Source organism: Artemia franciscana, chromosome 11 (assembly GCF_032884065.1).
Source record: "Artemia franciscana chromosome 11, ASM3288406v1, whole genome shotgun sequence".
In the NCBI taxonomy this organism is placed as follows: domain Eukaryota; kingdom Metazoa; phylum Arthropoda; class Branchiopoda; order Anostraca; family Artemiidae; genus Artemia; species Artemia franciscana.
This window is the reverse complement of record NC_088873.1, coordinates 13,291,158-13,314,104: the sequence shown is the minus strand read 5'-3', so window position 1 is coordinate 13,314,104 and position 22,947 is coordinate 13,291,158. Positions and strand designations below refer to the sequence as shown.

At 34.6% G+C, this 22,947-nt stretch overlaps 1 protein-coding gene and 1 long non-coding RNA gene across 2 annotated transcripts; one reads left to right on the top strand and one right to left on the bottom strand.

The window, feature by feature from the left end:
* Positions 1–1,269: 1,269 nt before the first annotated feature.
* LOC136033362 (uncharacterized) lies at positions 1,270–20,696 on the bottom strand. Its single transcript, XR_010618909.1, has 2 exons — positions 20,513–20,696; positions 1,270–1,489 (listed from the first exon to the last, which is right to left on the bottom strand). It is a non-coding gene; the product is annotated as an uncharacterized LOC136033362 (long non-coding RNA).
* Positions 2,530–13,514, top strand: LOC136033321 (uncharacterized). The gene is made up of 3 exons (XM_065714115.1): positions 2,530–3,304; positions 4,889–6,293; positions 12,837–13,514. Exons 1-3 carry the CDS (start codon positions 3,258–3,260, stop codon positions 13,512–13,514), a joined length of 2,130 nt encoding a protein of 709 aa, XP_065570187.1. The 5' UTR covers positions 2,530–3,257.
* Positions 20,697–22,947: the final 2,251 nt, after the last annotated feature.

Here is a 22,947-nt window from a genome sequence, read left to right as displayed (position 1 = left end):
CTGCTAAAACTGGTACTAGAACTGTTTTCCCCATTTTCCAAATCTTTGCTGGTATTCCATCCACCCCCGGCGCCGAAGATCCCTTCATTCCTTTTAGGCTTGCACAAACTTCCTCTACCTTAATCGGTTCTAATAGACTATAATCCTCTTGTCTTAAGGGGAAACCATTCTGCTCTCGTAGCTCCTCTACTAAACTCCCTATACCGTCTCCATATTGCTCCCTTTTGCTAGTGTCCTGCTCCAGGTATGTTTTCCACGACTCAGCTGGAGGTATGAGTTTGTCGTCGGCCTTGAATTCCCGCCTTACTTCACTCCAAAACTGTTTTGGGTCTTTTGACAAGTATTCCTCGCTGATCTTTATAGCCCTAATCTCTTCTACTTGTTTTTTTCTCATTTTTAATAACCTCTTGTAGATTTTTCTCTCTGTTCGGTACTCCGATAAGTGTTTATTCATTTCCTGGTCATTTAGTGCTCCTTTCACTTTCCTGAGAAGTTGAATAAGGTTTACTTTCAGCCTCCGACAATCCTCATCAAAGAATTCGTTTGTATCAGGATTACTTTATTCACAGTTGCACTACTTCCCAGAGGTGTTTTTTTCATAATCAGATAGTATGTTGAAGATTAGGAAGATTACTATCATGGTTAGACACTACTTAATTCCACCAGGGTATCAAGAAAGATATAATACTCCAATGAAAAATGTGTTAGCTTTAGCATGTTTTAGCATATAAAAGTTGCATATCTGTCCAGCAAGATTACTTGTCCAAGGTGGCTAAAAATGCCTTTAGATTATTTTTCTGCTTAGTTTGCTCATGTTCTTAATTCTCTCTTGTTCACTATTCATTTAATAGATTCATTCTCTCTGACAATGTGCATAATAACATGCTAATAGTTTTCAACCAATGACAAACTAATAGGTCTACATCTTTTGGTTAATTAAATAAATTAGTTGGTTAGTTTGTTATTATGATTATTAGAGTTTCAGTATATTGTAATGTATCATCTAAACTGATTAAATGGATAGAAAGAAATGCATAGAAGAAAAAATTGTGAGAAAAGCTTAAAATACATTTTCTAGGAAAGTTTGTGGCATTGAAAAGGATAGGATAGGAGCGAATGGAGATAACAAATTTTTAAGGTGATGATGGGTCATTGAGATTGGAGAGAAATAAGAAGTGAGAGTGAAAATAATTATTGTGTGAATTTGATTGTTTAGTTCAGAAAGATGGATAAAAGAAGACAAAAAAAGGGAAGAAATTAAAGAAAATATGGAGACTGACAGAAATTTATTGAAACTATTTTCTAACAAAAAAAACTAATGTTAAACAAAAGTGAATATAAAAAGGTTGCTGCTTTAGAAGGAAACTTGCATTGCGTGATCTCTCTGCCAAGTAGCACTCCCTTCTGAAGACAAGAAGTACTTGGAAAGTATTTTTCTAAGATTTCTGGATTGTCTTGAATCATTATTACTTGATGTACAACCTATCTCCTAGAATGAGACATTTCAAATAGAATCTGCAGGCTCTGCTACAGTATTTTAGGTAACAAGTAGAGTAATCATATTTTTGTGAAGACAAAGTGCACATTCAATAATTGTCACCAAATTCTCAGGTTGCACAATTATTTCTGATCTAAACTGAACATTTGCACAAAAATACCAAGAGTGTTCTCAATTAACCTACAAACTGAGGAAACTATAATTATATATTTTTGGAGTTCAGTAGGGTTTTTACCAGGAGCAAGCCTCAATATATAGTCTTTGAGCAGAAAGGCTTTATACCTTAGGAAAAAATGAGGAAACAGAGTGTTGGTTCCAGGGAGTTTTTTGGGTGTAGGAAGCTGTATACCTCCACTATTAGGGTACTTCCCCAATTTAGACAAAGAGAAGACACCACCTTCACTCTCAGATCCATAGGCACCCACATCATAAAGCAAAAATTTGTAGTTTGCATCACATGTTTCAAGTAAAATAATGCTAAAATAGTCCTTATAGTTATAAAACTGTGAACCAGAATTGTAAGGGCATTGAAGTCCATGTACTTACCATCTATAACACCTATGCAATCTGGCCTTTTCCATTGGGTAAATATCTGTGTTGCAGTAGCTTTTAAGTCTTCCTTAGACCGACCAGCTTTAAATTGGGAGAGAGAATGTCAAAAATGGCCTGTACAGTCTCTGTCAAAATTTCTGACACAGTAGAAATTCCAACTCTAAACTCATGGTGTTAAGTTGTCATGCTGCTTCCTGTAGCTAAATAGCTTTATTTCAGGGCTAGGCGAGCCTCAAGGGATATGGCTTGTCTATGATTTGTGTTTTTCTGTGTTATTTTTGTCTGCACTTTACTTAGCAAATCATAAAATAATCAAACAGTTCGTGGTAACGAACTGTAGTAAGGAGCGACCCGGCTCAATAGTAAATGAAACTCTAAAAAACGGAATTTTGATGCTAAAAGATACATCAAAAGAATTGAATTTTCATGCTGATTCTAAATATATAAGTTTCATCAAATTTAATCTTTGTCATCAAAAGTTACGAGCCTGAGAAAGTTTGCCTTATTTTGGAAAATAGGGGGAAAAACCCTTAAAAGTCAACGAATCTTAAGGCTAATGGTTTTAATTTGTGTCCAATGCTATTTCTCCTATGATAGAAAATCATGAATAACTTCTGCGATTTTGGTGATTTTGAACTGATTTTTTTTTTGATGACTCTCGAGTTAAAAAGGAAAAAAATGTTGGTTTCACTTTTTCTGTATATGCTTTACCTATTGTGCAAAAAAAAGAAATCAAGTTATTTTAGTTTGGTGAATAAAAATTTAGTGGATGGGAAATGACAGTAGATTTTTTTTTTAGTTCATCCTGCCAGTATTTAAAAAAAAATGTTGGTTGCAGAATTGTTATATTTTTATTTTTAACGGTGCAAAAAATTATTTTTAATTTTCAACATTTTTCTTGCTAGAAGGTATGAAGTTGGCTCCAGAGGGTAGAATTTTGGATCATATGTAGATTTTATAATCTACAACCATTACAGAAAATTTCTGATGTTTATCATAAATAGTTTGAAAGCAAAATCAGAAAAATACAATTTCAAAATGTGCTTACTTTTTACTTATTTTACCCCTGTTTCCGGCTTAATAGCGTTGTTCATCAGCCAATAGAAAAAAAGGCGGGATTCTTATCCAATTTTAGGCATTACGCCTCCAAGGCATTGTGTCTCTGATTAGTTGACTTGTCAACTGAAGTCAATAAGACATTTGAGATATGAGGAAGAAAATTATCAACAAAAGGTGGCTGAATTTAAAATACCGGTAAGTAAAAATTACATATACAAGTTTCATTCCCTCTTGTCCATTAAATAAAAAAAAACAAGTTTTTTTTAACTGCATGTAAGGAGCGACATTAAAACGAACAAAAATTATTCCGTTTATTAAAGGGGGTAGTCCCTCAATGTCCCGCTCTCTACGCTAAAGTTTGACTCTTTCTCACAACTATACTTTTTAAAACAATAAGAAACTTTAGCGTAAAGAGCGAGGCGTTGAGGAGGGGACTACCCCTTTCATATACGGAATAATTTCTGTTCGTTTTAAGTTTTAATGACGCTCCTTACTTGAAGTTAAAAAAAAACTGTTTTTTTTATGTAATTTCTGAACGTTTTTAAATTAATGCATGTTTTGATTTGGCTAACCGCACAACGAAATTTGCATATCTTTTTTTGTCTAAATGGCTTTCTCATATTTTCGTTCTGACGATTTTGAAGAAAATGGGGTGGGGGAGGAGGTCTAGTTGCCCTCCAATTTTTGGTAACTTATAAAAGCACCTAGAACTTTGTATATTTGTATTACATATATGAGGGGGTTTGCCCTTTCGTCAATACCTCGCTCTTTACACTAAAGCTTAAATTTTCTCCCGGTTCTTTAAGAATGACCCTAGAATCACCAAGTCCGTAGAATATATAGTTGAAATTACTTTAACGGAAAGAGCGAGGTATTTAGGAGGAGATGAACCCCTCATATGCGTAATAATTTCTGTTCGTTTTATGTTTTAATGCTGCTCCTTACTTTCAGTTGAAAAACTTCTTCATTATTATTTTTTCAGTGTTTTTTTTAATAATTCTAGAAAATCCTATGCCCCTTCATTGAATTTCTTTTCCCCCGTGACAAATTCCTCTAAGTAAAGATCCTTCAACGTAGCTCCCTCCCCTCTACCCCCCCCCCCTCAGCCAAAACCCCTCAACCGTTGACTTTTAATTAAAAGGAATAGTTGTGGGAAAAGTCAAGTCATGGCCAATTGTAGAAAAAGCCAAGACAGATTGTCCAATTAAGTGGGCATCAGGTCAGGGTAAACACTGATCAAAGTTTATAACTTGTAGCCCCTCCCCCGGGAACTATGGGGGAGTAAGTCGTCCCCAAAGACATCTTATTATGTTTTTTGACTATGCTTAAGAAAATGGCTATCTCAAAATTTTGATCTGTTGACTTTGAGAAAAAAAATGAAAGTGGGAGGGGGCCTAGGTGCCCTCCAATTTTTGGTCGCTTAAAAAGGGCACTGGAACTTTTCATTTTCATTAAAATGAGCCCTCTTGCGACACCCTAGGACCAATGGGTCGATACAATCACCCCTGGGAAAAAGAAAACAAAAAACAAATAAACACGCACCCTTGATCAGTCTTCTGGCAAAACAATTCTATGACTTTTAGGGCGTGTTTCCCCCTTTTTTCCAAAATAAGACAAATTTTCTCAGGCTCTTATCTTTTGATGGGTAGGAATAAATTTAATTAAAATCCGATTCTTTTGACGTATTTATTAGTATTAAAATTTCGTTTTTTAGACTTTCGTTTACTATTGAGCCGGGTCGCTGTTTTGTTTTTCTATGGTTCTTTTCATTTTTTTTAGAAAGGTGCTGCTTGGAGAACAAGATAAAGATAATTTGTCAAATGGATCGAAAATTTCAGAAGAATTTTCAGCAAATCCTCTCATAGACGATTCAAATAAATTGGGAAACGGTAGTGGTTCTCACGGTGTTGATTGCCCCGATACGAATACTGAGATAGACTTATCTGGAATTCCAGATGGAAACTGCATTGTGAATCTAAGGTATTTCCTTGCTGAAGTAATTTCAGCATTCAGACACAAAATCAGTTGTGATCACGGAAAATTGATTATAAAGCAATTAGAAAAGAAAGGCCTGAAAACTGAACTGAAAGTTAAGTGTAATAAGTGTAACTGGGAAAAGAGGATTAAAGGTGAACCAGAATGTCCAGCAACAAGCGTAAAAGAATATCTTTCAAGTTTTACGGACCAGACACAGGTTGCTTTTTCCGAAAAAAAATCAAGTCTTAAAGGCTGCTTGAATTCGAAGGCTGTTTGGGGAGCCATGGGTAGTGGAGGAGGGTATTCTACACTGTGTGAATTCTTCGGGGTGCTTGGAGTGAAACCAATGTCACGAATAGTTTATTCCCGTATTGAAAGGCAGCTTGGTAATGCTTGGATGAATAGTTTATCGGAAATTGTGCTAGAAAATGGACGAGAGGCCTTAAAATCAGCCATTCATGATGATAGGTATAAGGAGGACTCATACTGGACAAAAGTGATATGTGATGGAGGCTGGAATAAGCGTAGCAAAGGACACGATTATTCGGCCAAAGGATGTGTTGCAGTTATCATAGATGCATTTACGAAAAAACTGTTATATGTTGGAATAAAAAATAAATACTGTTATATATGTTTTTCTTCTGCAAACGCCAAAGTAATTCCCAAAGATCATTTCTGCTTTCTGAATTATAACGGAAATTCAAGGAGCATGGAAACAGATATTCTAGTTGAAGGCTTTCGTTCCAGTGAGGAGATGCACGGATTACAGTTTTTAGAGTTTATCGGTGACGGTGATTCCAGTGTTTTTTATAAGCTAAAACAAAGTGTTTCCTACGGTTCCAACATACGGAAACATGAATGTGCAAATCACGTCACAAAAAACTATACAGCCCATCTATATAATTTGTGCAAAAATAAAAAAGGTTTGTACACAAAATGTCTTCCCCGAGGAATTATCCAGCAACTGACAAAAAATTTAAGGGGTGCGATAAAAATAAATTCTGAAAATAATGGAACAGCAGAAGAATTGAAAATCTTGTTAAAAAGAGGTCCGTACCATGTTTTCGGAAACCACACAAAATGTGATTCTGGATGTCCTAAGATTGCTGAATTGACCGTGAATAGTAAAATAGAAGATCGGTGGAATAATTTTCCCCTGCACGTGTTTGAAGATGTTATGACAGAGGTCGATATTGTGTGTCGAAAAGCAGAGCAGCTTCGAAATGACGCAACTACAAACTTAGCTGAAAGCTACATGTCAGTTGTTGCTAAATTCATCGGAGGAAAGCAAATAAGCCGGTCTAAACGAGGTTCATATCATGCAAGAGTTCATGGAGCAAGTCTTGCTTATAATTCAGGTCCAAAATGGCATCAATTAGCTTGGAAAAATATTTTTGGGCTTAGTCCTTCTAGCGTAACAAAAAAATATTGTAATAAAACGGCTAAACTCCGTGTAATATCTAAACGTAATTTGACCAGTTATTATAGTGCTCTTGGAGGAAAACACGTTGCTAAGTTAAAAAATAGAAACTATAACTTTGGTAATCGTGACTATGGACCAAATTGCAATAAGCCAGACATGACTTCTGATGAAATGAATTTGGCCATACAAAAATATACTGACGAGAATTTAAAATTGGATTTTGCCAGTATAAGCTGTTTGTTCAACAGTACCAAGGGCCAATCCAAAAATGACACTTGGGTTGAAGAAAGATCTAAGTGAATAACTAGTAGTTACTTCCACAGAATTGCAACCAGAAAAAACAGCACCAGAGTTGCCCCAATTGTTAAGCAAATTCGAAACTTGGGACCTAGATTCTGCTCTGCCCTAATGAAAAAGGGCTTAGATTTAGAAGTAGTGGCACTAGAAGCATATGAAAACAAATTCAACTTAAAAGTCGTAAAGGGAGATCAAATAGGACTCAGTGTGCATCCACAGTATCAGTATCTTGCTGCATCTGTAGATGGGCTGCTCCCTAATGGCACACCTATAGAGATAAAAACGGTGCATAATATACCAGAGTTCAAAACCATTTATGATGTGGCCCAGTCAAAAAATTTAGTTAAAGCATTTTTTCTTGAATTATCCAGTGAAGGTCTTCAGCTAAAAAAAAATCACAGGTATTTCGCCCAGATACAAGGCCAACTCGAGATACTGGATAAAATGGTATGCCACTTAATAGTTTATAACTCTATTGAGGATTGGGAAATAATTACAGTTCACCGATCGAAAGACTACTGGGAAAAAATATTTCCGAAGCTTGAAGCCTTCTGGAATGAATCCTTACTTCCTGAAATTTTAGACTCAAGGGTTGCAAGGAATATGGAAATCAGAGAACCTGTGTCTGTAAAATGTACAACAGCCCACCAACCGAAGGACTCAAGCTTGTCTCAAGAAATAAAAAGAGGAAAAAAAAGAAGGTTGAGTCGAGTTGAAGTGAACAGCAAGAAAAAAAACGCACAGAAGGGATCGGGGGAGAACAGTGAATTTACCAGGAACTCAATGCATGAAAACAGTGATTTTGAAGAAATAATTTGGTCTGATTTGGAATAGATAAATCTTCGTGTTTGATAAAAAAAAATGTGTTAAAAAATATTGGCAAGGAAAATTATTTTTTCCTCCATAAATTTCTGTCTCATTCTTCGTCAATGTCCAAAAATAATGAAGTTTCTTATCTGGTCTGAAGTATATTAAATACATTTAATACAAACAATTTAAGTTTTTTTCTTATAAATTTCTTGTATGTTACTTGGGCTTAGTATTTGTGATTTTTATAGTTTTTCCTACAATTATTACGTTTTCTGTACAATTCGTTCATTTTTGGTATTTAATTAAAGCGTCTTTAAGTTTTTTTCCGAAATCTTGTGCATCTCGCCCTAACACAAAATAACGTTAATGCCCTAATCTTATTACATGGAAAATAGCTTTCATCTTATTAATTCCAAAATACTGACAAAAAAAAACCGCTATAAAAATCAAGGTGACTGGAAAGATATTGAAAATGAACTGAATGTGTAATGTATAATTATTTAGTGTTTAATATACTAATTACAGGAAACATCAACAATTAAGGTTTACAGATTCTATTTAGCGACAATTTTTTATTTTGGTTTACGGTTAGAACGGAACTCTAGTCGAACTCCTATGGGCAGTAATTTGTGTCCTTTTTGGTTTAACTTTAGCACTCATTTTAATTTTTAATCGTTTAGGATTTAATTATTTGTATATAGCAGTACCCATTTCTTTTATGTTTGGTATAATTATTTATTTTTATTTCTCTTCATTTTCAGTCAATTATGCATAGACAGTAATGTTTGACCGTTTCACATTTAGATCATTGAAGGATTTTATTTTCTGTCCGTCTGTTTCAAATGGCTCTTTAATTTTCAATTACTTAACTCACTAGCCTAATTGTATAATGTACATTCCCAGATTGCTATGAAATCACGATCTTGTATCAGACTTAGCAGACATCTGCCATGCTTGGGATACTTATGTCATGCTTGGCACAGATCATTCACTCTTAGTACTGTTCTCACAGTTCCGCTATGCTTGGCACACTTCTGCCATGCTTGGTACTAGCCACCTGAGGTATATGATTTCTGAGAGTGAAAAACCTCTCAAACATTCATCCTTTTTCTTTGGGTAATTTACTTTTGCATGTGCGGACTGTTTGTTTTCGTTGTTGTATTTTAATGGGGGCAGATACGATGGACAAGGGTTTTTAAATTCCTTTTGGGAAATCCCAAACTTTTTACTGTTATCGCTTTTCTTCTATTTCAATAAAAATTCTTTTTTATGTGCTTTAACCCGTATGCGCCTGAGAGGCTATATTTCTTCCAAAATAAGTTCATTAGTACGGGTATGCATTGAGTTTTTCGTTTTACACAAACTTTTCCTCTTGTTATCTTCCCAATAAATTAGTTTTATTTCCATCAATTCTGTTTATGTGCTACTTTTTCATAGTAAATTTATGATGGAATGGCGGATTAGTCTTCTTAGTTATTTAGCAGGATGAGATTGAGGAGCACAAAAACACAAACGTACGCAAACACAGGAACAAGTCTACACACACACATCAAATTACCAATTACGCACTTATTGTTTGATGCAAGCTGTGCTAGAGTTTTGTTCGCAGGAATTCTTCAATTCAATTCAATCATATATATTTAAATAAAAACACATAATTACATGTACATAATCTGCCAGGAAAGCACAAAAGTGCTTGACTAGGGCAGAAACTTAACTAAAGAATAATTAAACAATCAACTAACAGAAACAACGAATCAACTGGATTTATCAAAAAAGAAAAAAAAAGAGAAAAAAGGGGAGTGACGAAGAGAAAGAAAAGAAAATAAAAGAAAAGATCGAAAAGAGGAGGACCGCATGATATTCAAATCTAAACAGTATTTCTGGAACGACCCTTCACTTCTCGCTTGAAGGTAGTAAGTTTATTTGAGTTCCGGATTTCCAAGGGGATTGAATTCCAGATAGCTGGTGCATATCCGTAGAAAGTCCTTTGCGAAAGCCAAGTTGGGTATCGCACAGAAGATTCTACTCCTGGAGGTAATCATACATTCTTTCATGGACTACTTTCTCATAAATCTTCGAAAAAAAGGTAAAATAGAAATGGATCGGTAATTACTCGGTTCATTTTTTGACTTCCCTTTGTGAAGGGGTAGCACTCAGGCTAATTTAAGTCTTTCTGGAAAAGTTCCCTCTTCAAGTGATAAATTAATCAGATGAGTCAAAATAGAAATAACAATTGTTTTTGTTGCTTTAACGATACTTCATCTACTCCACAGGATTGTTATTTCATACACATAATTATTTCATTTATTTCATTTTCATCACAATTTGTAAAAAGGAATTCAGAAGTAACATGACGAGGTTTAAGTTTGGGGACTGGTGGACTTCGAGAACTGAAGATTAAAAGAAAATAGCCAGGTGGGTGTTTCACCCACCTGGCTAACTGCTTGCAATTCTCAATACCCAAGGGTTCTCCCAATAGCCAAACAATTTTCATTTCCAAACGGACTCGGTCTCGGTTGAGGTTTGGGAGAGTTCACGCTTTACATTTCAAAACAGACACCCATCTCGAAAATAAAAGATTTGTCTACTTTTCGTACAAGTTCTACCATTTGCATTCAATGCACATCGAATCAAAATCTCTGAGCGAAAAAATATAGGATTACCCTTTAAATTGATGTGCAAAAGAAAACACTATTTTTAGCTCAGCAGTGGGTATATTTTCTTTTACATAACCTGTTCATTTAAATTAATCTCCGTAGAATCTAACGTGCTTTTGCTAAACAAACATCTTTTGTTTTTTTCTCCCACTTGTTTATGTTTTTGTCAAGTCTCATAAACGAGTTTGCTATCGAATAGATACTAGCAGTGGCGTTATTAAGATTCTTAGAATCTGTTTCAGAAATTGGGCGGGAACAAAAAAGACCATTAGCCTTAACGAAAATCACACCATCGCATTCAACGTATCAGAGAATCCTATAGCAAAAAAATCAAGCTCCTATCTATAAAAATGTGGAATTTCGTATTTTTTGCCAGAAGACAGATCACGGGTGCGTGTTTTTTTTTCCAGGGGTCATCGTATCAACCAAGTGGCCCTAGAATCTCGCAAGAGGGCTCATTCTAACGGAAATGAAAAGTTCTAGTGCCCTTTTTAAGCGACCAAAAAATTGGAGGGCACCTAGGCCCCCTCCCACGCTCATGTTTTCCCAAAGTCAACAGATCCAAATTTTGAGATAGTCATTTTGCTCCGCATAGTCGAAAACCATATTAACTATGTCTTTGGCATGACTCACTCCCCCAGAGTCCCTGGGGGAGGGGCTGCAAGTTACAAACTTTGTCCAGTGTTTACATACAGTAATGGTTATTGGGATGTGTAAAGACGTTTTCAGGGTTTTTTTTTTGGTTTGGGGTGGGGTTGAGGGGAGGGGGCTATGTGGGAGGATCTTCTCTTGGAGGAATGTGTCATGGGGGAGGAGAAATTCAATGAAAAGGGTGCGGGATTTTCTAGCATTACTAAAAAAAAACAATGAAAAAAAAACACGAAAAAGTTTTTCAGCTGAAAGTAAGGAGAAGCATTAAAACTTAAAACGAACAGAGATTATTACCCATATGAGGGGTTCTAAAAATACTTTAGCATAAAGAGCGAGGTATTTAGGAGGAGATAAATACCTTGCTCTTTATGCTAAAGTATTTTTAGTAATTTCAACTATTTATTCCATGGCCTTTCTGATTCAGTGGTCATTCTTAAAAAAATAGGACAAAACTTAAGATTTAGTGTAAAAGGCAAGGTATTAACGAGGGGACAAACCCCCTCATATACATAATAAAAAATATAAGAGTATAAAAGTTTGTTACGTAAGTTAATTCTTAAGTCACGTATATTTTTTACTAATAAAAACGTTCGTTAAACATTAAAAGTTTTAGTTGCCTTTTTAAGTAACAGAAAAATTGGAGGGCAACTAGGCCTTCTTACCCACCCCTTATTTCTCAAAAGTATATGAGAAAAAAACTAGTTTTTTAAACTGGAAGTAAGGAGCGATATTAAAACTTAAAACAAACAGAAATTACTCCGTATATGAAATGAGTTGTCCCCTCCGCAATCCCTTGCTCTTTACGCTAAAGTTTGAATCTTTGCCACAATTCTACTTTTTCAAACAATTAAAAACTTTAGCGGAAAGAGCAAGGGATTGTGGAGGGGACAACCAATTTCATATACGGAGTAATTTCTTTTCGTTTTAAGTTTTAATATCGCTCATTACTTTCAGTTTAAAAAAATGGTTTTTTTTTATTTAAATTCTAGAAAAGCGTGTATAGTTCATGAATTTTTCATCATCGTCTGTCAGGAGAAGCTCATTGAGCAAGTTTAACTGCCCTAGTTTCACTCTTTTATTTTTTTTATAGCATCGGACGTACTCACTTCTTCCTTTGCTTTTGTTTTTTACCCCGTGTTCGATTACTTGTCCAATGGGATTTTTACTAATCGGGGTTTAACCCCTAAAAGATAGCAACAAATATTTGTCTGGCCACGTGTCACTTAAAACGGTCCCCGTGTTTGTTTACTTGTCCAATGGGATTTTTACTAATCGAGGTTTAACCCCTTTAAGATAGCAATAAATACTTGTCTGGCCACGTGTCACTTAAAATGGCAAGGAGTGTGTCCGAAAGCTCAAGTATGCAGAATAAATTTCGCATCCCTCTGTAATTCTTCGAAGAATTCTCAGTCTGGACTAGAATGTCATCTATAATTATCGCAGGGTTATGACGTCAAAAAACCCTACGAAAGATTCTACGAAATTGCAGCATTTATCTGAGGTTTTTCAGAAGAAACTAAAGAAAGATAGTGGCGATCCAAAGCATAAGAAAGACCAGAGTATAAGGAAGAAAGATCTGATTCCAGAGAGATTTCAAATTCCAGAAATGTGGGATAAAAAAAAAACTTCCAATGAAATTAAATATTGTTAAATTGGAAAGACTTAAAGAATATATTTTGCAAGAAGAGGAAAGTGACCAATAATGGAGCCATCAGGGGCTCCAGTCAAAATCCCCTATGGCTACCAAAATATGCAAGGACTAACAACAGTGCCTGTGATTAACCAGTACGGGCAAATGTTTATACCAATCCAACCTTCTAATATCCCTAATAACATGTGCTTGCCTACTGTATCATCCTATGTACCAATGGTACCCACGCAAAATAGATAGAGCCCACTACTTGATCAGGAGTACCCACCCTTACCAAGAAGCAGAGAAGCATATAGTGAACAGGAAATAGACATGTTTGATTGTGTTAACCCTTATGTTGTAGAAGGTGTGAACACTGAAATGGACAACAAATTAGCTACAAAAAGAAGAGCTACAGATACTGGGTGTCAACAACCTCAATCGAAAAAATATAATGTAGTTAATAAGGATGGACTCTCATCCCAGGTTCCAAAAGATGGAAAGAAAGGGATAAATATGGAGCCAAACCAGAGAAAGTGGGTGTCAACAAAATTAAATATTAATAAAGAATTTGATATACCAGAAGAAGAACTTTTCAAGATTGGAATGGTCATTGAAGTAAAGGAGGAAGAGGAATCAAAAAGATTCCCAGAAGATTCCAGACTTTCAAAGTGCATGAAAGAATTATTAAAAGAAAACAAGTTTGAGTTTGAAGTTTTTGCACAAAGAAGGAAAATGGTTATTTTTGTAAAAAATGAGGTGGCAGCTGAGAAAATTTTGAAGCAAAGTCAAATGTGTGGTTTGGCAATAGAAGCCAAAAGAAGAGGTGAGACAGTAAGAGGGATAATCAAGGGAATATCCCTTGATGTTTCAGAGGATGATGTTTTAGATAGTTTAGATAGCCCAATTACAATAATTGGGGCCAAAAGGCAAAAAAGATTTAGCAGAGAGACTTGAAAAATGGAAGACAGTCTAGCAATATTGATAACATTTGAAAATAATTTCCTTCCTCCAGTGGTCTGGATGGGGGGGAGGAGGCGGATTGTTCATGAATATAAGAGACAATTGCTACAATGTCATAAGTGCCAAAGATATGGACATGTAAAGAAATATTGCCCAGCAAAAGAAGAAATTTGCCTACGATGTGCTGGAAAGCATGCATCTGGACTGTGTCAAATGAAGAACAACAATCTACAAAATAAAACATCACTATACAAATGCATCAATTGTAATGGTAACCATCCATCAACTTCAATGCAATGTATTGTCAGGCAAAGGAATACTGAGATTCTAAAAGTTGCAGAAAGACGTCAAATGAGTTTTAGAAGAGCAGAAATAGTTTATAGGTCATATGCTGAAGTGACTAACAAACAAGCATATAAAGAACAAGCAAAAATCAACGTGCCTTTTAGGGATAATGAAAATAGTCAGATGCAGCAAAGAATAGTGAGTAATACTATAAATAAGATTGTTATTGGTCTAGTGTTGTCACCACCAGAAATTTTAAGCATAGAGAACCTGCCTATCAGAGAAAAAGTCAATAAACTCTGTAGTTTTATTGAAAGTTTGGGAATCATGCAAATGAAAAGCAGCCATATTTTGAATCAGTGCATGAATAAATGACTGTTAAATCAAACAACAATTATGTCTTGGAATGCAAGATCATTGGTTAAAGTGAATAAGGATCTAGTACTAGACTATTGCATTAAGAATAATATAGACGCTTTTTGCATTCAAGAGACTTATCTGAAACCATATATAAATCCATCATTAAGAGATAATAAAATAGTGAGATTAGATAGATGGAATAAAGAGAGAGGTGGAGTGATTATTGGAATTAATAAGGAAATCAATTATACCCCACTTTATTTGTCAATGCAGGAGGATTACCAAATGGAAGTTGTTGGATGTAAACTATATCTTAAAAATAGAGTAAAGCTGAATATATTCAATATTTATATACCAGACAGTAACCTACTCTTAAGTGATCGTGGTCTAGAAAATTTTTTAGATACAGTGCCTGGAGGGGAGAAAGTATTGATTATAGGAGATTTAAATGCACACAACGGTCTTTGGTGTGGATATGGAAATGATAATAGAAATGGAAAAACAACCTATGAATTTTTAATGAAAAACTCAGATATCTGCCTGCTTACCCCAAAGGATTTACCAACTAGAATTAATAGCAGAACAGGAAGATCAGTGACCATAGGGTCAGCCTCATTAGCATCAAAAGTATCAATAACAAGTGATAAGGAATCTACCCTATATAGTGATCATTTTCCTATTTTGGTAGAGATTTCTCAAGATAATAGTATATACGCAAATTATGAAGAATCTAGTAAAGTTAATTTAAAGAAGATTAATTGGGAAGCTTTTAAGAATAAATTACAAGAGACAGACGTTCAGTCACGAGTGAACTGTTATGAAGATGTCAATGGGAAAATAGAAACATTTCAAAATTCACTCCTAGAAATAGCACAAGAACTGGCTCCAAAAAGTGAAAGAGCTCCTATTCACCGCGAACTGAGTGTTTGGTGGAACAATGAATGTACAATTGCAAAGAAACAGTTATTAGAAGCAAGAAGAAGGTACAGGCAGCTCCAAACTTTGAAAACTTTCTAATGTGTCAAAGTCGATATGCAGCCTTTAGGCGCCAAACATTGGAAGCAAAGAAACATTCGTATCGAGAATTTCTGGAGAAGTTAGATTTTAGACAACCTGCAAGTAGAGTTTTTCAACGGTGAAAAAACTGATTTCAGGGAATAAAGAAGATATCGTAACCCACCCTTGATCGTTAATGGAGAGGAGATAGTGGAAGAACAAGAGAAAGCGAATAAAGCATTAGATTTTGTAGAGTCAGTGATTGGAAGACCAGACGATTTTAATGATGAGGAACAACTTACATTTGCTAAGGTAATTAGACTCTCTAAAATAGAAAATGATATAGATTGTAATAGAAATTTTACAGTAGAGGAGATAAACAAAGTGATTCGAAAGTTACCATTAACAGCACCAGGGTTAGACATGATTTACCCACAGTATATCAAACATTTAAGTGACAAATGGATAAAGACATTGTTAGAAATCATTAACAAGGCCTGGGAAGATGGAAAATTTCCGAAAAAATGGAAGGATGGGGTAGTGACTATGATTCCTAAACAAGGCAAAGATAATTCAAAAATTGAAAACTTAAGGATGATTACTCTACTACCTGTCTTAGGAAAAGTCTATGAAAGAATGGTTAAGGAGAGGCTTACATGGAAAGTGGAAAAAACTAACACTTTGAAAGATGTTTAATGTGGTTTTAGAAAGAATAGATCTACTACAGAAGTGTTACAAATGTTTGTAAATGACGCAGTATATTGTTTGGAAAATAAGAAAATCTGTTTAGTAGTTTTCTTCTATGTGAGTAGTGCTTTTGATAGTATGGTTCATCGACATATATTAGAAGGAGTGATTGCAGCAAATGTTAGAGGACGTTTACTACGATTTTCTTATGATTATCTACAAGAACGAGAAGTGACAGTAAAAGTGGGCAAAGCATACTCGGAAAGAAAGGTACTGAGAAAACGCGGTGTTCCACAAGGCTCCTCATTGGGGCCTGATTATTACAACATAGGTGAATTTGATATACCATTGGATACAAGAGAGGATAGAGCTGCAATTTTCGCTGATGATACTGGAATGTGGATAGTGTGTGATAGTATTGAGGAGGGGCAAACGGTGGCCCAGGAGAAAATAAAATTAGTGGAAATGTGGGCCAAGGTAAATTGTGAGCAGTTTTCGGTCCATAAAACAAAAGCAATGATAATCACGCGAAGGAAAAAGTATTCGACTCCTCTCCTTTTTCTAAATGGGGAGCAAATTGAAATCGTGAATGAATTCAAATGGCTTGGAATTAAAATTGATAGAAATCTGACGTTTAAAACTCATATAAGACAGTTAAAGAGAGCATGTGCCAAAAGATTAAATATTATGAAAATGTTAAGTGGAGCAAATTTTGGCCCAAAACCCGACTTTTTGATGGAATTTTATATAAAATACATAAGAGCAAAATTAGAATACGGAGGAATAATTTATATGGCAGTGTCAAAGTCGTTGTTAGAGCAGCTGGAAACTATTCAATACAACGCTTTAAGGACAGCTTTTGGAGCAAGAAAGACAACTCCACGGAGCTTTCTGGAATCAGAGAGTGGAATTGAAAAGCTAGGCAACAGGAGAGACATAGCAACATTAAAGGTTTTGCAGAAGACATGGATAGCTGACCAGTCAAGCCCAATTAAATCAAGAATGCTAAAAGAGGGAAGATTGTGGTGTTCATGGAAAAAACATTTCGGTATTGTGAGGGCAAAGGAGATAATGGAAGAGTTTCAAATGGATTGTCAGTTAACATCAATGTTGAGAGTGCCCAATATGTTCATAACCCCTCAGTGGGAATCCATTCCATACCAGTGCAATACTGAATTTGAAAAGTGGGATAATCTAGATTGTGATCAATCATTCAAGATGACAAAAGAGATGCAATATCTTGACACTGTAGATATCTTCACAGATGCATCCAAAGTGGACAATAAAGTGGGGGCTGCTTCCTTAATCCCCTCCAAAAATATAGTTAAATTGTTCAAATTAAGTGACATAACTACAGTGTTTCAAGCAGAAGTAGTTGCAATAGCCAAAGCAGTGAGATACTTAATAGATTCTGCATCTGCAGGTGAAAATTATAGAATTTGCTCGGATTCAAAGAGTGGTTTGGAGGCAATAAAGAATATTTATGTAGAAAATAAAGTAGCTCCCGAAGTGATTTATTGCCATGAAGAATTACAGAAACTACTGGAAAAAGGAGTAACTATCGCATTGGATTGGGTACCTGGACATGCGAACATTAGTGGAAATGAAATGGCCGACACTGCAGCAAAACAAGCATCCATAGAAGACGGGCAACCACTTGCAATTGTTACGCCCAGGATGGTTAATCAAATTGGAGAAGTGATAAAGAAATTGAAAATAAGGACACTCGTGCGTTCTCAACAAATAAATTAATTATACAAAAGAAAGAAAGGCGATTTGAAGAGAAAATATATGGAGCCCTATGTAAATCTAAAGCCAGGGTGATATTTAGACTAAGGTCAGGTCTTGCAGGAACTCAGGCATATAGAGCCCGTTTTTATAATGATGATCCGAGATGTACATTTTGTGGAAATGAGGAAACGGTAGAACATCTTTTATTCGATTTTGAAGGAACAGAAGACAGGAGGAAGGATATTAGACAATTTATTAGGGAAAACAGAATTCGACAGAATAGTGACATACTAAGCGGATCAGGCTTGAACAGTGATTGTGCTGATGGACTTAGGTTGATATGCAAGTTTCTAAAGGATATTAATCGGATAAATCTTATATGAACCAAGTGGTACAGTGATCATAGTATAAGAAGCCTCCTGAGTCCTTGCAGGACGAGAGGAGGAATCATCCACTTCAATTCAAAAACTTCCATTGTAAGTGGCTAAGAATATCTCAGATAAAAAAACAATCATTTGTTATCAGCAGCTTTTAGATTATTCTAGTAGGATCCATTATTATTCTGACAAATTCTAGTAGGATCCAATTTGGTGATATTTTGCTATGTACATTTATTCCATCTTTCATTTAAATTTGATACTCCTTTCACTAACTTCAGCAAATCAACAAAAAATTCTACTTTTTGTTTATAGAACCCCCTCCTCTTTTCCTATTTGATCTAAGGTAAATGAAAAAAACTTTAAAAGCCTTAGTCTTTTTGACTTAGGGTCATAGTCTCAGAATCTCAATCAAACAGAGGGATGGATAAATAGATATTGCAATGTCTGTGTTATCTATAGCTAACACATTTGATCCCAGAAAAGATTTAACAAATCTTATCATTGACACATCAAATTTAGCATGCTGATGAACCTGATATTTGCCTTGTAGTGTCCTTTTTCAAATAATATTTATCAAAAATAAAAAAAAGTCTTATTTTTGCTGTTTAAGATGTTTACGATTTTACAGAATGTTATATTTGAGTGTGGATGTGTGCTAGGATTAGCAATGCTTATGACAGCAAAGGTCCTTCCATTTGTGGCATCACAGAGTGTTGAATCCCTGACCCTGAACTCCTGAGTCAACTGTCATATTTGACATATGTGAAAAAATGTATTTAATTTTTTTTTGGCTCCTAAAGGTGTGATTGAAAATAGTCAGAGCTTTGGGGTGTGAATCCCCTTATTTATCCTGTTGGAAGGAGGCTAGTACTGGACTTGCAATTTTTATAGTTTCTTGTTAATCTTATAATCTCAATTTTTGCAATTTTCTTGTTTCTTTACCACTTCAATTGTATTCTATGAACCTGTTCTTTTTCTTTGTAATATGCCTTTACTGTATTTGGGATATACCTGTAGACTTCTCTTTGATACTCTACAATAGCATCCTTATTTAGATCAGGTTGCATGTAGCTTTTTCTAAATGTTGTCAAGTCTCTTAAGTCACTTATACCTGATGCTTTCCCCACTGTTTTTAGTTGGTAAAAAAAAAGTCCAATGAAAGTTCTCATTGAAAAGAGCCCAAAAGTAAGATTGAATTGGTCAAAGCTTGAAGGTTTGCCCCTTCAGTCTGTTTAAAAAAAAAACAGATTCATAATTGAAGCTTTGTTGATTTCAATCTTAAGAGTGACCTACATTTGTGACAATTCATTAAATTGTTATAAAGGGATACTTTTATTTATTTATTTGTCTTGTTTGAATTCTAAATGATTGTTTTTTAATCTTTAAATTGATTTGTACTTATGTTTAATAAGTTTAAAAGAAAGCTTATATGGCCAAGTCAGCAGGCCAGTAAAGGACCAGGTGTTCCTTTAGCCAGGAAGTACAATAGGAAGCTAGGGGCCAGCCATCCTATACTTTTGCATGCCCTTCCTGCTCCACATTTCTTTAGGTAACCTTTTAAAGTTGGGCCAATTCTAGCCAAGCTGACAGAGTCACATCACTGATCCCTGTCCAAAACCAAATAAACTGGTAATGCCAGGAATTAAACCTGTGCGCTTTGGACAAGGATTCTCAAGCTAGAGAGCCAGCCACTTAGGAAAGAACACAAATGTGACCACAGAACAACAATTGTTTGAAAAAAGAAAATATTGAAAAAACTCAAGTCATAGTTGCTGCCCATAAACAATATGCATTTTATTTAGACAAAGTTAATTTATGACAGGTATCAACAAAACTCCATCAGGAATTGTATTTAATTAAGATACAATAAGCAATATGAAAGCTTAATTTTGTGATATTCTAGTCTTGAAATAATGCAAAATAAGAAAAATTATATTTCCTATTTGTTTTTCAAAAGCTCGTTTGAGACTGCAATATGCCCATGGTGCACTTATAAACTCTCTGAAATGCTTTTAACAGAAAAAATTGTTAAGACAATTGTTCTGATCACCAAGAAAAATATTAACATAACTCTCTAAACTTGGCACTTTTTAAGACTACTATTTAGCAATGCAAATGCAAAACATAAGAATTCAGCTAAAAGGTGGTGAAATATATGACAGATCTTAATGGTCTAAATAATCAATGCCTATAAAAACAACAACTTTCTATTCTGAATTATTTGTGTTTCTGATTCTTAGCAGCAGCTTGGCAATGGACAATCTCAGTTCTATTAGCCTACTAGATATGGTCTAGATGGTTATGGAGACATTTACATTTTATTTCTCTAGAGGTATATTTAGTATATAAGTGGATATGCACTATGTTACAAATCTAATGATCACCCAATTTGCATGACCACTAGATTTCAAGGGTCAGAGAAAATTTGATCCTTGAATCTAGTGATGATCTTCGATCTTGATTGACATCATAAGAAAGTCTTGGGCCTTACTTATTGTTAGGCATAGGCCTACCAAAGACTATGGTAAATGCTAGATATACCCAGTGTCTGACCTAAGCTATACAAAATCTTGACAATTGTGCATGCATTATCTGTAAAAGAAAAATTGCTCCTCCATCAGACAGAGCAAAAGCATGTCCAGTACTTTAATTTGCAGAAGTAGCAAAGTGATTAGGAGCTACATAGAATCTGTTTTCAATCTGATGGTTGATTTCTGTTTCCTCTCCTAATATTGAGTTGCTGTTGAGTAGAGATTTGAGCTTCAAATAACAAACGACGAAAACAGCTTTCGGACTGATTCGGACAATCACTCGACGTGGAATGCACCCTGAATTAAGTGAAAAAGGTGCTTAAATTAGGTGAAAAAGTGCTTAAATCTGAATTTGCAGTAGAAGCGATTATTATATTTGTAAAGAGCATACAAAAAGGCATCAAGTGGTATATTCACTTTATATGAAAGCCAGTAATACTGTTTACACCAGTTTTACTCTCATTTCTTGTTAATATTACTAAGGGGTCATAGTTAAGCACTAGAGAAGTCATTGTTAAATAACATGTGCTTATGTATATATAGCTTTTTGCTACTTATTCTTCTCTGGTTATATAATGCTTGATGTGGTATAAGCCAAGAGAAGGACCTGTAGATCTATAGAAGAAAACCTGTTAAAAAAAGATGATTCTTTGTAATTTACATAATAGTTATAGCTTTCTACATGCAGCCCTGCTCTACTTTAGCCCCTCCTAATATGGAAATCTATAGCTGAAATTACATATTTTCTAATGATTCTGCCAATCTATCCCTCAACCCTAGTACCTGTTAATTGAGGCAACTGTGGCAAAACAAGAACTGGAAAAACAAGTAAAAGGTGGCAAAAAACATTGGAAATATATAATTTGGGCTATATATTTGCAAATTAGGCATGTTAGGGGTGAATTTCTTGTTGTTCATATTTTGATTTACAAATAAAGTGAAAATACCACTTGATGCCTTTTTGTATGTTCTTTACAAATATAATAATTGCTTATTTTGCTAGTTCAAGTTTAAGCACTTTTTGGCCTTATAATGAGGTGACATAAAAGATTATTTCTAGAATTAGAAAAAAACAGTGTTATGGCTTAAAGTTCTGCTCAATCAACAGGAGTTGTCTAAGGCCAGAATAATTAAGAACTAAGGCCAGAGAAAAAGAAACTGATAACCAAAAAATAAGGCACCCAAAAATTTCAAACCCTTTAGAGGGAAAAGAAGTAGAGGTAGGTACTTCAAAATACCTTCCTGGGACATACTTTAGCCTGTAGACACATCCCTGAAAGTTTCATTTTCCTAACCTAAACCCTTTCTGAGATAAGAAGAAGTCAATTAACTAGAATTTTACCATATATATATATATATATATATATATATATATATATATATATGTAAATCCTACTTACAAACATGTTATAACAGGGGACTTGTCAATAATAAAGCAAGATGATCTTCAAATTATAATGAATAAAGGGGCTAATTTCCGTCTTTCTCATCATCTGAAACCATCGAGTGTTCTTGATGGCTTGGAAAATGATTTTGATTTATTTATTGATAAGTGGTGTAAGAAAGAAAATAAAAATAAAGAGAGTTTTCAAAGTTGGAAGAATTTAATTATTAGTAGAGTAAGAAATAAAATATATTCTAACTTAAAAAATAGTAACACTAAATCATTATTTTATAATGCAAAGATTAAACAAGCAATTGCTAATCTAAAGAATGAATTTGTAATTGTGCCAGTGGATAAAGCTAATAATAATTTTGCCATAATTTGTCAGAAGCTGTATTGTGATATCTTAAAAAGGGAGTTATGCACAACTAATGTTTATGAAAAGGTAAATATAGAGGATGATAATTTAATTGAAAAGACTGAAGAAATACTTTTTAAAAATTTTAATATTAAAATAAATGACAATGATAAAAAGTTCCCTTTCCTATATTGGACTGTAAAATTTCATAAGAATCCCCCTAAACCACGGTTTATTGCTGGAGCAGCTAAATGTCCAACCTGCATAGCTGCTACTGACCTCTCTTTAATTTTAAAGGAAATTGTAAATAAACTTAAACCTATTGTTCTGGCATTAAAAAATTTTCGAATTTTAATCCATATTGGAGTGTTAATAATTCACTGCAGGTGATAGATTCTTTAACAATGGTTTCAGCTAAAAGAATTGAGTCTTTCGATTTTGCGACAATGTATACTAATTTATCACTTAATTTAGTGTTTGATAATTTAAAAACTGTTATAAAGAAATCTTTCCTCTTATCTAGTAAAAGGTTCTTAAAAATAGACAGTTATAATAAAAAAGCCATATGGACAAACTGCTTTAATACTGCAGTTAACTTGAGATGTTACAGCTTGGATATGATTTTTGAGTTATTGGAATTTGTTTTATACAATACTTATATAAGATTTGGGGGTGATTTGTACAAGCAAATTATGGGAATTCCCATGGGGGGGGG

Bases quoted from the DNA above. Each gene is read 5' to 3' on its own strand.
- LOC136033321 (XM_065714115.1), top strand. From the start codon at position 3,258: ATGAGGAAGAAAATTATCAACAAAAGGTGGCTGAATTTAAAATACCG. The intron at 3,305-4,888 runs GTAAGTAAAAAT...CATTTTTTTTAG, and splicing joins TGGCTGAATTTAAAATACCG to AAAGGTGCTGCTTGGAGAAC. The intron at 6,294-12,836 runs GCAGAGCAGCTT...CTACTTGATCAG, and splicing joins TCGATATTGTGTGTCGAAAA to GAGTACCCACCCTTACCAAG.